At 37.8% G+C, this 12,748-nt stretch overlaps 1 protein-coding gene across 1 annotated transcript; it reads right to left on the bottom strand.

Annotated features, from left to right (window-relative positions):
• Window positions 1-526: 526 nt before the first annotated feature.
• On the bottom strand, window positions 527-1,186 carry LOC118829715 (inactive ribonuclease-like protein 10). The gene has a single exon (XM_036736621.1). It carries the CDS (start codon window positions 1,184-1,186, stop codon window positions 527-529), a length of 660 nt encoding a protein of 219 aa, XP_036592516.1.
• Between the last annotated feature and the right edge of the window lie 11,562 nt (window positions 1,187-12,748).

The raw sequence follows: 12,748 nt of genomic DNA, 5'->3' as shown, positions 1-12,748 counted from the left end.
AAAGATGTGTCCCATTTTCTAGAAGACCCTCACTAGGGTGATTGCTGAAGGGGTGATAAAAGCAGTGAAGGGTGAGAACCCAGTTCATTGGCGCCTCTTCTGGCAGCCTTCCTTGCAAAATCATTTAAGGGGTGTGTGTGTGTGTGTGTGTGTGTGTGTGTCTGTGTGTCTGTGTGTCTGTGTGTCTGTGTGTCTGTGTGTATGTATGTGTGCGTGTGTGTGTGTGTGTGTATGGTGTGGGAAGAGAAGGAAGAGCATGCTGGGCAATTCTCTTAAAGTTTCTTGACCTCAGTTTATTAATTTAGGAAGTGAGAGGGAAGGGAAGGGCAGGAGGGGGAGGAAGGAATAAGTATTTATACAATATCTATTATTTGTCAAGCACTGCACTAAGAACGTCTTACAAATATGATTTCATCTGAAGTGAGGGACATAATCTCTATATTCTCATTAGGATCTGGAGTCAATTTTTCTATGTCTTTAGAGTGAGAACAAACAGGAGAAAGGAAAAGAAGAGATGCCTCCATTACTAGGCATGTTCTTTAAAATTCCGGGGGTTCATCCCATCACAGGCAAAGATTATGTTCATGGTCATGGGAATGCTTTGGTATTTGCACTTATGGCTTGAGACCATGTCGTGGATCAGTTGGCAGACAGTCAATTGCAAAGGTTCTCTGCTCTGGTGACAGTTATTCCCTTTTTCCTTACAAGGAATATTTGGAGTGGCACAGATGGCTCTCACTTTGTCGTAGTGTTCATGGATGAAGGTGTGCTTCTCCTTACAGGTGCCCTTTGGCCCTGATAATTTCTGGGCCATCATGACATTGCAGTCCCTACTATTCTTGAGCTGCCTTGAGTAGAATATAGCCTCCTTTTGAAACAACTCCTCAGTTACTGGTGTCTCATGGCCTGTAGCTTCCTTTTCACTGGCCTCTGCCAATGACATTTTCACCTCACCCAATAGCATGTCATTCTTGCCAGACTCTTGTGGTTCTGTAGCTTTGATGTCTCCTGTATCATCTGTGGTCTCTGCTTCCTCCCATGAGTCACTGTCCCAGAGCAGGTTCAGCAGCTCCTGGTTTTCCTCTGGCTTTGTGGAAGTCGGCCAAAGCCCCAGGCCCAGGCCCAACCCTAGCCCCAGCAGCAACAGCAGCATCACAGGAAAGGTCTTCAGCGGGACTAACTTCATTTTCCCTGGGAGAAAAGAAAGGGAGATAACAGGAGGGAAGAGAGGTAGGAACCTATTTTTTTTTTAAGACACTCATCTCCCTAACCCTCCCAGTCTTGTCCCTTAGTGTCTTCCTTCTCCACATTCCCTCATCCACAAGTGAAAAAGTATCCTTCTACTTATGTTTCACATATTTCCAGTGCTTTCTATTCTACTTTCTCACCTTACTTTGGGATCCTCAGATCATGAAACTAGAACTGGAAGGGACCTTAGAAATGACTGCCTTCAACCTCCTCATTTTACAGATGAGACAACAGAGGCCTGGGGAGGTTAAATGTTTTTCCTAGGGCCACACAGGTGGTCAACGGGGGAGGCAGGACATGAATCCCGCTCCTCTGACTCAAGAACCAGTGGCCTTTCTCTTATAGCCCACACTGGCCCAAGACATCCTATCATAGTTCTGGGGCCTTCCCCTTCCCAGGTCCTGTGCCGTGGTTTCTACAGAAACAAGATCTGCCTCTTCCTCAGGTCGAAGAGGCTCTAGGAATGTCTTTCTTCTATAACTGACAGGAGCTAGAGTTGGAAATTAGTGGAATAGGTGAAGTTGAGACTTTTTCCACATGTAGCACCTTAGTGGGGAAAGATGGAAGTTGCTCAAGTATTCCCTTAGGACATAAATGACCACAACGACTCCAAGGTAGAAGGCCAGGAGTAACATAAATTCATACAAATACACTTCTCTTCAGTGAGATTACAATCACAGTCTAGTGAGAATGTGATCATAAATTCTACAGCTCCAAGTGATGGATGAAGCAAGATTCTGTGAGAATAGCCTTTATTTTTTTCCTCTCACTTGGAGCAAATGGATTTAGCTTTTAAACATCTGAGAAATATCCTCAGCAATAGGGAAACCTGGTCCAAACCTCACTCTGTGTAGAGGATTATAATAGGAGACTGCTAAGTGTTTGGAAAAAACGCTGGCTTGGTTTCTAATGACTATGGTTTCTGGTCTTTGTTCTGATATTGTTTTCCTTATTTTGGGAAAGTCACTCAGTTTTTCTGGGTCTTAGTTTTCTCCTCTGTAAAATGAGAGTGTTAGATTAAGATGATCTAGGTCCCATTCAGCAGTAATGCTTATGATCCTATAAGGAGATGAAGCAAAATGTACAATAGTACATTTATGGCTCTGATTCTCTTGCAATTTTTCCTCGTTGTGAAATCTATGCCCTTACCTCACCGCCAAACCAGGAAGAAACTCTCTCACTCCTGTCAACTATTCCATATCTCCAAGCCAATTCAGGGAGGGGAATATTTATTTTTATATCTCCAGGCCAGATGATGCTTGTTAGAGTTAGGTCTTGCCTCAATAAGCCACTTCTGCAGCTGATAAACTATTCTTTTACCCAGTTATATTTGAACTTAAACCAACCCCAAGGTAGGCTAGGGGATGTCAGATACCTAGTGATGGGTTTTCTTGCTTACCAGATCTAAAGACAGCTGAGCAAGGGTGCATCAAGCTCTGAATCCAAGTCAGACCTCCACAGACTGGTCCCTTCCATCTAGGATGGTATTTCTTCCAGTACTCCCAATACTGATATAACTTACCTAAGCACCAGAGTAGCTTCCAAGGCTCTCTTCAATTTCTTGCCTCTCCCCTTTTACCCTCCCTGAGTCTCCCTTCCCACCTAAGGTTTCCTTCCCTTTATCAGATGCTGAAGCTGAGCTACAGAAGAAACAGTAAGGAATCTCCTAGTTTACTCTGTATCCTTATATATAGTTCTGTCCCCTCCTTCCACCCTCTTACCTCCCAGCTCTTTGGGTATATTCTCAGCCTGTTTTTGCTCCTACACCCACCAATTTTATAAAATCAGGCCATTTGGAGACTGAAACACATCCAATCATCAAGAAAGGAAATGATCCAAGATTGGAAAATGACTGGCAACTGTTCAATCATCAGACAGTTCTGCTCCTTGCTTACACCCCCACAGCTCTCTTGTTTGTAGCTGACCTGTAGCTGCACACCTGAATTTAAATGTTTTTAGTATTCTCTCTAGCTTTTGTTAGTTTAATTCTTTTCTGGGGGAAACCAGGCCTTTTGGTCTTTACTCAATTTAACTGTCCATTATGGTTATCTGGCTTTCCAGTTCGAGAAAATATGTCACAGGGGTATAGTTGCATGGCCTAGGAATCAGTAAGACCTAGGTTCAAATTTTGTCTTTAACACATACTGGTTGTGTGACCCTGGGAAAGTCACTTAAGCCCTCATTGCTCTAGGATGGGGCTTTCTGTCCCAGATTATATGTTGCAGAGAAGGTACCAAATTGTCAGAGGAAGTTTCTCTTATTTGAGAGTGCCATCTATTAATGAAATCACAAGTTTCATGATTGTTGAGAGTTAGGATGGCATAGTAGAGAGAAGCCTGGTCTTGGAGCTCTCAAGACCCATCTCTAACACATACTAGCTGTGTGATCATGTAAGTAGGATCATGAGCCTAATTACTTAGGCTCCCAGAAAATTCTCCAAGACTTTAAGTCTCAGAAAACTTGCTAGAGGGTGCCCCCACAAGCATTCACTCTTTTGATTTTCACAAGAGCCCTTCAAAGTAAGGAAGACAAATAGCATCCTGAATTTACAACTGAGAAAACTGAGACTTAGGCCCAGGTAGGTCTTCTATGCCTTGTTGGTCTTCAAAGTGTGGTCCAAGGACCATTAGTGGTGTCTATAAAGGGATCTGCAAGTTGATCTCTAATATTTTCAGTCTTTACAATATGACTATATTGTTCTTTTGGGCACAAAATAATAATAACAACATTTTAAGGTTTGCAAAGTGATTTACATATGTTAACTCATTTCACCCTCACAACTCTATGAAGTAGTTCCTATTATTTCCCCCATCATAGAGATAAGGAAACTGAGGCAGTAAATTGACTTGTGCAGGGACAGCTAGCAAATATTTGATGCAGGTGAGGCAGAAGGAGTCAGTAGAAATTTAGGAATGAATCCAAGAGAAGGCTTCAGAATCACTGAATTCCCACATTGGAAGGGACCTCCAATCTTTGGAGAAAACATTAATCTCTTCTCTAGCATTTCCAACAAAGAGTCATCTAGTCTTCTCAGAAATCAGGGACACTTTTGTATAAATTAATCAGTCAACTCTACCAATTTCTTTCCCAGTAGGCAGTTGCAGGGCAGATCCTAAGGCAGAAGTAAGAATTAGTTAATTTTTACTTCAGTTTGCAAGGCCAGTTCCTTCTGCCCTACTGAAACTTGGTTTCAGGAAAGGATCTGATAAAGTCATTTATTTATGCCTCAGTATAATTTGTTCAGAGGTGTGCTAGAACCAGCTAGAACTTTCTCAAGTGAGCCAATGATTAAATTTTCAGTGTGAATATTTGCATCTTGGAAGTCATCAGATGCTACAAATTAGACCTTGAGTTATTTTTTTTGTAAATAAGAAAATGATGGAGAAAATACTAATGATGCAGAATAAACTTTAAAAAGCATTGGATATTTTCAGAGAGGCGGTTGTGAAATGGCTTCCAGCACTCTACTGCTTCTGCCTTAGGTTCTAGGGGAGTCCTATGGGACTACATTCCTAACAACATAGCTCAGGAGCTCCTCTACTCGGGTTTCTTGTCAATCAACTAGTGTAGGCAATGAGCTCTTAGAAAAATCATTCACTAAGACAGTATGGTAAAAAGAGTTTCTGTAAGATATTCCTTTCATGAACTTAGGGCACATCATCCCACAAATACACATATAGTTGGTGGGAAGAGTTGACTCGGACTCGAAGAGCATGATGGTCATTAGGCATATGTGTAGTAAATGTGTGGTGAAGACAGCTCAGCTTCTAGTATTGCAAGGTCTGGAAGTTTTCTCTCTTCCCAGAGTCCTCATGCAACTCCCTTTGACTACAGCCTCACAGCCGGGCTGGCTTTGCTGTTCCCAGGGCATCTCTGCTTAGCTGGCTGCTCGCCTGGGTTCCCAGGGTGTGTTCCTCTCTGCATCCTGACACTCAATTGCCGGAGGTCACGTTTCTTGAAGCTGCTTCCTCCCTTGAGGGACAGTCTCTGTGTATCAGTGTCTGTCTGGAGTGTGTGTCTGTGCTATGTACCTCTGATTCTGATTCTGGGTGCCTGCATGTCTGTGAGCCCTTTTGCCTCTACGCTACTCTCCATTAGAGGCAGTGTCTCTTAATTATTCCTGAAATCTCTCTCACTCTTGAACTGCTGAATGGGATGTCTCTCTTTCTGCTGATAGATGTCATGCTTGATACAGAAAGAAGAGAGATTAAATCTCTTTTTCCTCACCTGTAGGGGTGTCACTTCACTACTTCTCCAATCCTTGACTGCTCCTCAGAATTTATCTTTCTAAAGCCTCTACAATCCAGGCTTATTCCCCTCCCCCTTTCCCTCTCCCCCATCGTTCCCCTCCCCCCCCCCCATCGTTCCCCTCCCAGTCAACTGAATTATTTCCTTCTCGACTCAATAAGAGAATTTTTGAACCTCATAAAGAGATCAGAGTATAGACACAGATTGTTTTTACACGAAAACTTGATCATGTGTAATGATTACAATCTGTGACTGTATCACCTGAGTTAAAAGTGTGAATCACATTCCCTTCAAGCCCTGGTGATACTGAGAAAGATCCCCTTTGTGTGTGTTTAGCTTCTGGAGTTCTGCTGCTTTTTAGTCTCTTCACAAGAAATACTTCTAGAGCATCTTTTCTGGTCTGCAAAATGTCCAAGAAGACCATGAGTTGGTAGAGAGAACAGAGGAAACAAGGCAGAAAGACAAGAGAAAAAAAAAAGAGAGATAAACATGTAGGGGCAGGATGGGGATAAGCCTATATATTGCACCTCCTAGCGGCAACCCTCCTCTCGGATTCATCTTCACACTAATTTGTTTGATAATTAAAATCACTGACATATATGTAACTCTTGAATGACATTAACACCTATGATCTCATTTAACCTTCACAACAATATTATGAGGTAGTTGTTGGAGGTATTGTCATCATTTTGCAAATGAAGAAACTCAGAGGTATTAAATGATTTGACCAGAATCCCACAATCAGTAAGTATTTGAATGCCCGATTTGAACCCAAGTCTTTCTGCCTCCAGGTCCAGCAAACTCTCTATATAAACACTGTGCCTGTGGGAGAGCTCAAAACTGATCCTTATAGGACAATAAATAGATTTCCGATTTTTCTCATGCAGTTTCTAAAGTCTACATCATCTTCTCTTCTTTTCTTTATCCCAAATATTATGGATTTTTCAAGGATCTAGTCATTTCCTACTCCAGGAAACATTTTATCACTCTAGGACAAACTTTTGCTGAGTAGCCCTGTTTGGTAAATAAGTTTTCATTAATTATTTCACATATAGTTGGGTTTTTTTCCCTCATAGCAGGATTATAAGTTCCTTGAGGTATCATGTATTATATTTTTCTTATATCACTTAGCACAATATAGGGCATATAGTCAATAGTCAGTAAGCAGTTGTAATCAACACTAGCTGATTAACAGTGATATTCATAATAATAATGCCTGTTCATTGGAACAAGGTAGCAAATAAGAAAATGGTGTGCTTGCACTATTTTATAACATAAAACTTGCTGATAAAACCCACCATTCCAACTCCCAAACTCTTGGATCCTCTCTCTCATCCTTACACCTTTAAACTTCTTTGCAGTCACTGGAGAAGCCCTTTGCTACTCAAAATCTATAGTGGATAGCAGATTTTATAAAAAGAAAATCAGTTCCATGGATGGAGCTCGTAAATACACTGGTACTCAAGGGACTCACTCATCATTGCTATATCATACCCCACTGATAGTTGACAGCTGTCAGTCAGGCATCACTTATTCCATCTGCTAATGTCTAAAGGTAGACATCCCAAGATAAAGGGAAGAGTGAAAACCCAGGATGGCCAGCTGTTTTGATGGCTTATAATTAAACACCAATTAACCAAGGGAAGCTTTCATTCATTTATCAAGTATTTATTTATTATGAGCATCAATACTTTTCATAGTTCAACTTATCTTTGTTCTTTGACAAATTACTTAATCTTTTTGTTGATTGAAGCCTACCACATGTTAGGCACTGGAGATAAAGTGTGAGACGTATGTTCTGCCCTTGTGGTGCTTACAAGGTATCAAGACTATAAAATTATCAAGCACCCATGTTAAACTCAATGTAATAGGTAACAGAATGGATGGACCTAAAGAGAAAGAGGACAGTTCTTGTTCTCAGTAAGCTTTCTTACAAGGAGGTTTGCAAGTACAGTTGAAAGAATTTTAGAGTAGGATCACAGAGCCATAGGATTTGGAGGTGAAAGAGACCTTGGAAATCATCTAGTCCAACTCCTCTATTTTATAGATTAGTAAAATAAGTCACAGAGAGGTGAATTTTCTTTCCCAAGTACACACAGGTAGGAAGTGGCAAAACCAGAATTCAAATCCAGATCCTATGACTTCTCATAAGAACAGGATCCAAATGCTGACCAAGCAATACAACTATGAGGGCTATTTAGGGAAAAAGGAAAAGAACTTACATATTCTAAAATAGCTATAGCAGCTCTCTTCATGGTGACAAAGAACCGGAAATTAGAGAATGGCTAAGCAAGTTTTGATATAGGATTGTGATGGAATGATACTTTGCTACAAGAAATGATGGGTTCAATGATTTTAGAAAACTATGGAAAGACTTGCCAGAAATAATGAATAGCAATATGAGCAGAACAAAGAGAACTCTGTGTACAATTACAGCAATATTGTTTTAAGAGAGACCAAATCCTTCGAGTGTTTTAAATACCCAAATTAACTGCAAAGGACCTATAAAGGAAGACACTATCTGCTTCCAGGGAAAGAACTGATAAATAGATGCGCATATAGTAAAGCTTTACATATATGTGTGAATATATACATATACACATATATATTTGTGTGTATATATATATATATATATATATACACACACACATCTGTGTCTAATGGTAGCTATGGAGGGGGTGGAGGAAAAAATATAAAAAATGCACAGCAGAGAATAAAAGAAAATGTAGAAGGAAGCATAGAAAGCAGAGCAGCTTTGAAAATGATGAGTAATACTTATTATATAGTTTTTTTAAGCCAACCAAGAATACATTAAAATTGCAACCAAGAATAACCTACCCAACAAAATGGAGTGAAAATCTATCAGGGAAAAGTAGATATTTAGTGAAATAGAACCCTTTCAAGTATTGCTGATGAAAATAACAGAACTGAATTGAAAACATGACTTTCAAATACAAGACTCAAGGGAAAGTTAAAAAGGTAAACAGGAAAGAGAAATCATAAGGGACTCCATGAGGTTAAACTGTTTACCTTTCTATATGGGAAGATATGGAACTTCTAAGAACTTTATCACTATCAAGGCAATTAGAAAGACCTACATAGAGAGAATGGATAAGAATGAGTTGATTACTTTGGAATGATGAAGAAAATAAAAAGGATAGGCAAGAAAAAATGTCCTGGAAGAAGGGGGAAGGGAAAGGAAGAATGGGAATGAACTTACATAAAAGAGGTGCACAAAAAAATCACTTTTATAGTGAAGGGGAAAATGGTGAGAGGGGTGGGTAATCCTTGAATGTCACATTTAAATTAGTTTACAGAGGGAATACACACACACACACTCAATTGGTAATAGAAATTTTTCTTATCCAGTAGGGAAGTAAGAGGGCAAGGCATTAAGGAAAAGGTAGAAGAATGATAAAAGGGAAGGAAGATAAAATAAGCAGTGGTCAGAAGCAAAACAGACTTTAGGAAAGAAACTAGATAAAAAGTGAGAAGAAAATAGGCAGAAGAAAATAGGATGGAGGGGAATGCACAATTACTAATCATAACTGTGAATGTGAATGGGATGAATTCACCCACAAAAGAGAAGCATAGAGCAGAATGGACTAGAAACTAGAATCTAACAACATGTTGTTGTTGTTGTTGTTTTTTAATGAGAAAGGCATTTGAAACAGATGCACACACACACACATAATTAAAATAAGGGGCCAGAGCAGAATCCATTATGTTTCAGCTGCATAAAATGGGTAAGGGTAGCAATCATGATCTCAGAAAAGCAAAAGCAAAAATAGACCTAATTAAAGGGGATACAAAGGGAATAAAAGGAACCATAGACAGTGAAGTAATATCAATACAAAACATATATGCATTAAAAGGCATAGCATCCAAATTCTTTAAGGAAAAAAATCAAATCAATTATAGGAAGAAATATTAAAACTTTACTAGTGGTAGACATTAACTCCCCCCCCCCTGCCCCAGAACTAGCTAAATCTAACAATAAAATAAATAAGAAAAAAAAAGTTAAAGAGATAAAAAGAATCTTAGAAAGTTTAGATATTACAGACCTCTGGAGAAAACTGAATGGGGATTGAAAGGATTATGCCTTTTACTCAGTTGTATATGGCACCTTCACAAAAATTGACCATTTATTAGGGCATAAAAACCTCATAAGCAAATGCAGGAAAACACCCTTATCAGACCATAATGCAATAAAAATTTAAATTTAACAAAGGGCCATAGAAGCATAGATTAAAAATTAATTGGAAACTAAATCTGTTTCTAAAGAAGGAGTGTGTCAAAGAACAAATCATAGAAATAATCAATTTCATTAAAGAAAATGACAAAAATGAGACAACATTCCAAAATTTTTAGAATGTAGCTAAATAAGTACTTACGGAAAATTTTATATCTCTAAAAGATGTAAACACAATAAATGTGTGAAAGAACAAATCAATGAATTGGACATGCAACTAAAACAACCTAGATAAAGAATAAATTAAAAATTCCAATTGAATACCAAAATAGAAATCCTGAAAATCAAAGGAGAGATTAATAAAAATTGGAGGTTAAAAATTGAACATAACAAATAGTGTAATGTGTATAATTAATTAAAATGTTATAAATTAAAGAATAAAACTAGGAGTAAGTTGTATGAAAAACAAAACAATAAAATAGACAAATAATTTGGTTAAATTAATTTAAAAAAATAAAGAAAGCCAAATTACTAGTATCAAAAATGAAAAGGACAAATGTACCACCAATGAAGATACAATTAGAGAAATTATTATTATATGACAGTAAAAATGACTGTTAAACTGATTCATATTTACAAAAATAAAGACTGATGAGATCAACAGAAAAGGAAATAGAATACTTAAATTATCTTAGAAAAAGAAATTGAACAAGCCAATGAGCTCCCAAAGAAAATTCCCTATGACCAAATAGATTACAAGTGAATTCTACGAAACATTTAAGGAAAAATTAATCTCAATACTATGAAAGCTATGTGGAAAAAAAGTAAAGAGGCAGCTAGGTGGCACAGTAGGTAGAGCACCAGCCCTGTAGTCAAGAGGATCTGAGTTCAAATCCCGTCTCAGACACTTGACACTTAGCTGTGTGTGTGAACCTGGGCAAGTTGCTTAACCCTGATTGCTTTGCCCAAAGGGGAAAAAAACCAAGTAAAGTAGAAATCTTACCAAAATATTTTTATGAAACATATATGGTTTTGGCACCTAAATCATGAAAATGGAAAACAGAGAAAAAAAACACTAGATCAATTTCCCCAATGCAAAAAATTGAATAAAATACTAGCAAGGAGATTACAGCAACATATCACAAAGATTATACAGTATGATTAGATGGAATGTATACCAGGAATGCAGGACTGGTTCAAAATTAGAAAAATCATCAGTGTAATTGACCAACTTAATAACAAAAACAACAAAAAGCATATAATTATATCAATACATACAGGAAAAGCCTTTGACAAAATATACAATTTCTATTAAAAACACTAGAAAGCACAGGAATAAATGGGGCCTTTCTTAAAATGAGTGAGTAGCATCTAACTAAAACCAATAGCAAGCATCTATACAATACCTCTAATGGGGGTGAACTTGCTGCCTTCTCAATACGATCTGGTGTGAAGCAAGAATGTCCATTAACTTCAATATTTTTCAGTATTGTGTTAGAAATACTAGCTATAATAATGTTTCCTAAGGCCCACTTGACTTCATTCTCCATGATGCCTGTCTCTAGATCAGTAAGCCCACTGTTGTGGTGATCAGTGATGTTATGACGTTTCTTTTATAGTTCCTCTGTATATTCTTGCCACCAATTCTTAATCTCTTTTACTATTGTTAAGTCCTTATTTTTTGTCTTTTATCATTCACAATTTTGAAAGAAATATTCTTTTGATATCTCTAATTTTTGAAAAGATCTCTTGTCTTTCCAATTCTATTGTTTTCTTCTATTATGTTGCATTGCTAATTTAAGAAAACCTTATTTCTTCTTGCTGTTATGTAAAATTCTGCATTCAGTTGGATATATCTTTTCCTTTCATATTTACCTTTCATTTTCCTTCCTTCCTCAGCTATTTGTAAAACCTCATCAGACATCCATTTTGCTTTCTTTCTCTTTTTCTTTGAGATGTGTTTTTACAAACTTCTGTCCATCGTTCTTTTGGCATTCTGTCTGCCAGATATAATCCTTAAAATCTATTGATCACTTCCAATTCATATTCATAATGGGTGTTACCTATATGGTCTGATGGATTTCCCTACTTTCTTCAATTTAAGTGTGAATTTTGCAATAAAAAACTCATAATATGAGCCATAGCCAGCACCAGGATTTGTTCTGACTAACTGTATAGAGCTTCTCCACCTTTGGTTGCAAAGTTTACAATCAACCTGATTTTGATATTGACCATCTGGTGATGTCCATATGTAGAGTCATCTTTTGCATCATTGAAAACAGTGTTTACTATGACCAGAGTGTTATCTTGACAAAATGTTAGTCTCTGCCCTGCTTCATTTTACACTCCAAAGCCAAACTTGCCTGTTATTCTATCTTTGATTTCCTACTTTAGCATTCTAATCCTCTATGATGAATATAACGTTTTCAGGGGAGTAATTTCTAGAAGATATAGATCTTCACAGAATTGAGCAACTTTGTTATCTTTGGCATCAGTGTTTGGTTCCAGATTTGTGTTACTGTCATGCTGAGTGATTTCTTTTGATTTGAACAGATATCATTCTGTCATTTTTGAAATTATACCCTAGTATTGCTTTTCTCACCCTTTTATTGACTATGATGGCTATTGCATTTTTTCTAATAGATTTTTGCCCACAGTAGAATATGTAATGACCTCCTTAATTAAGTTCACCCCTTCTTGTCCATTTAAGTTCACTAGCACACAAGATGTTGTTTAAACTTTGCATCTCCTGTTTGACCACATCTAGCTTACCTACATTACAGATTCCTATGCAATCTTGATCTTTTTAGTACTCAACAGTGTTTCCTTGTACGTTGAGTTAATGAGCATAATTGCCTATTCATTAAACATAATTCACCTTAAGGATGGTACTCCTATTCATGGAGCACTTGAACCTCCTGGTTACTCTCTGGTACTCCTCCAGATTTGATGGGAGTTTCACAATCTTCACTGGGCCATGATTCATTTGTTCCCAATGTTGAGGGATGCTCATCTCTATTACAAAAAGTTGGAAGTATCTTTAAAATCTTAAGTGAAATC

The sequence above is a fragment of the Trichosurus vulpecula genome, chromosome 8, assembly GCF_011100635.1.
Source record: "Trichosurus vulpecula isolate mTriVul1 chromosome 8, mTriVul1.pri, whole genome shotgun sequence".
NCBI classification, from domain to species: Eukaryota; Metazoa; Chordata; class Mammalia; order Diprotodontia; family Phalangeridae; genus Trichosurus; species Trichosurus vulpecula.
The sequence above is the reverse complement of the archived record's forward strand: the minus strand, read 5'-3'. Positions and strand labels throughout refer to the sequence as shown.

What these genes read in the sequence shown, in the direction of transcription:
- LOC118829715 (XM_036736621.1), bottom strand. Translation starts at nt 1,186, where the DNA reads ATGAAGTTAGTCCCGCTGAAGACCTTTCCTGTGATGCTGCTGTTGCTG.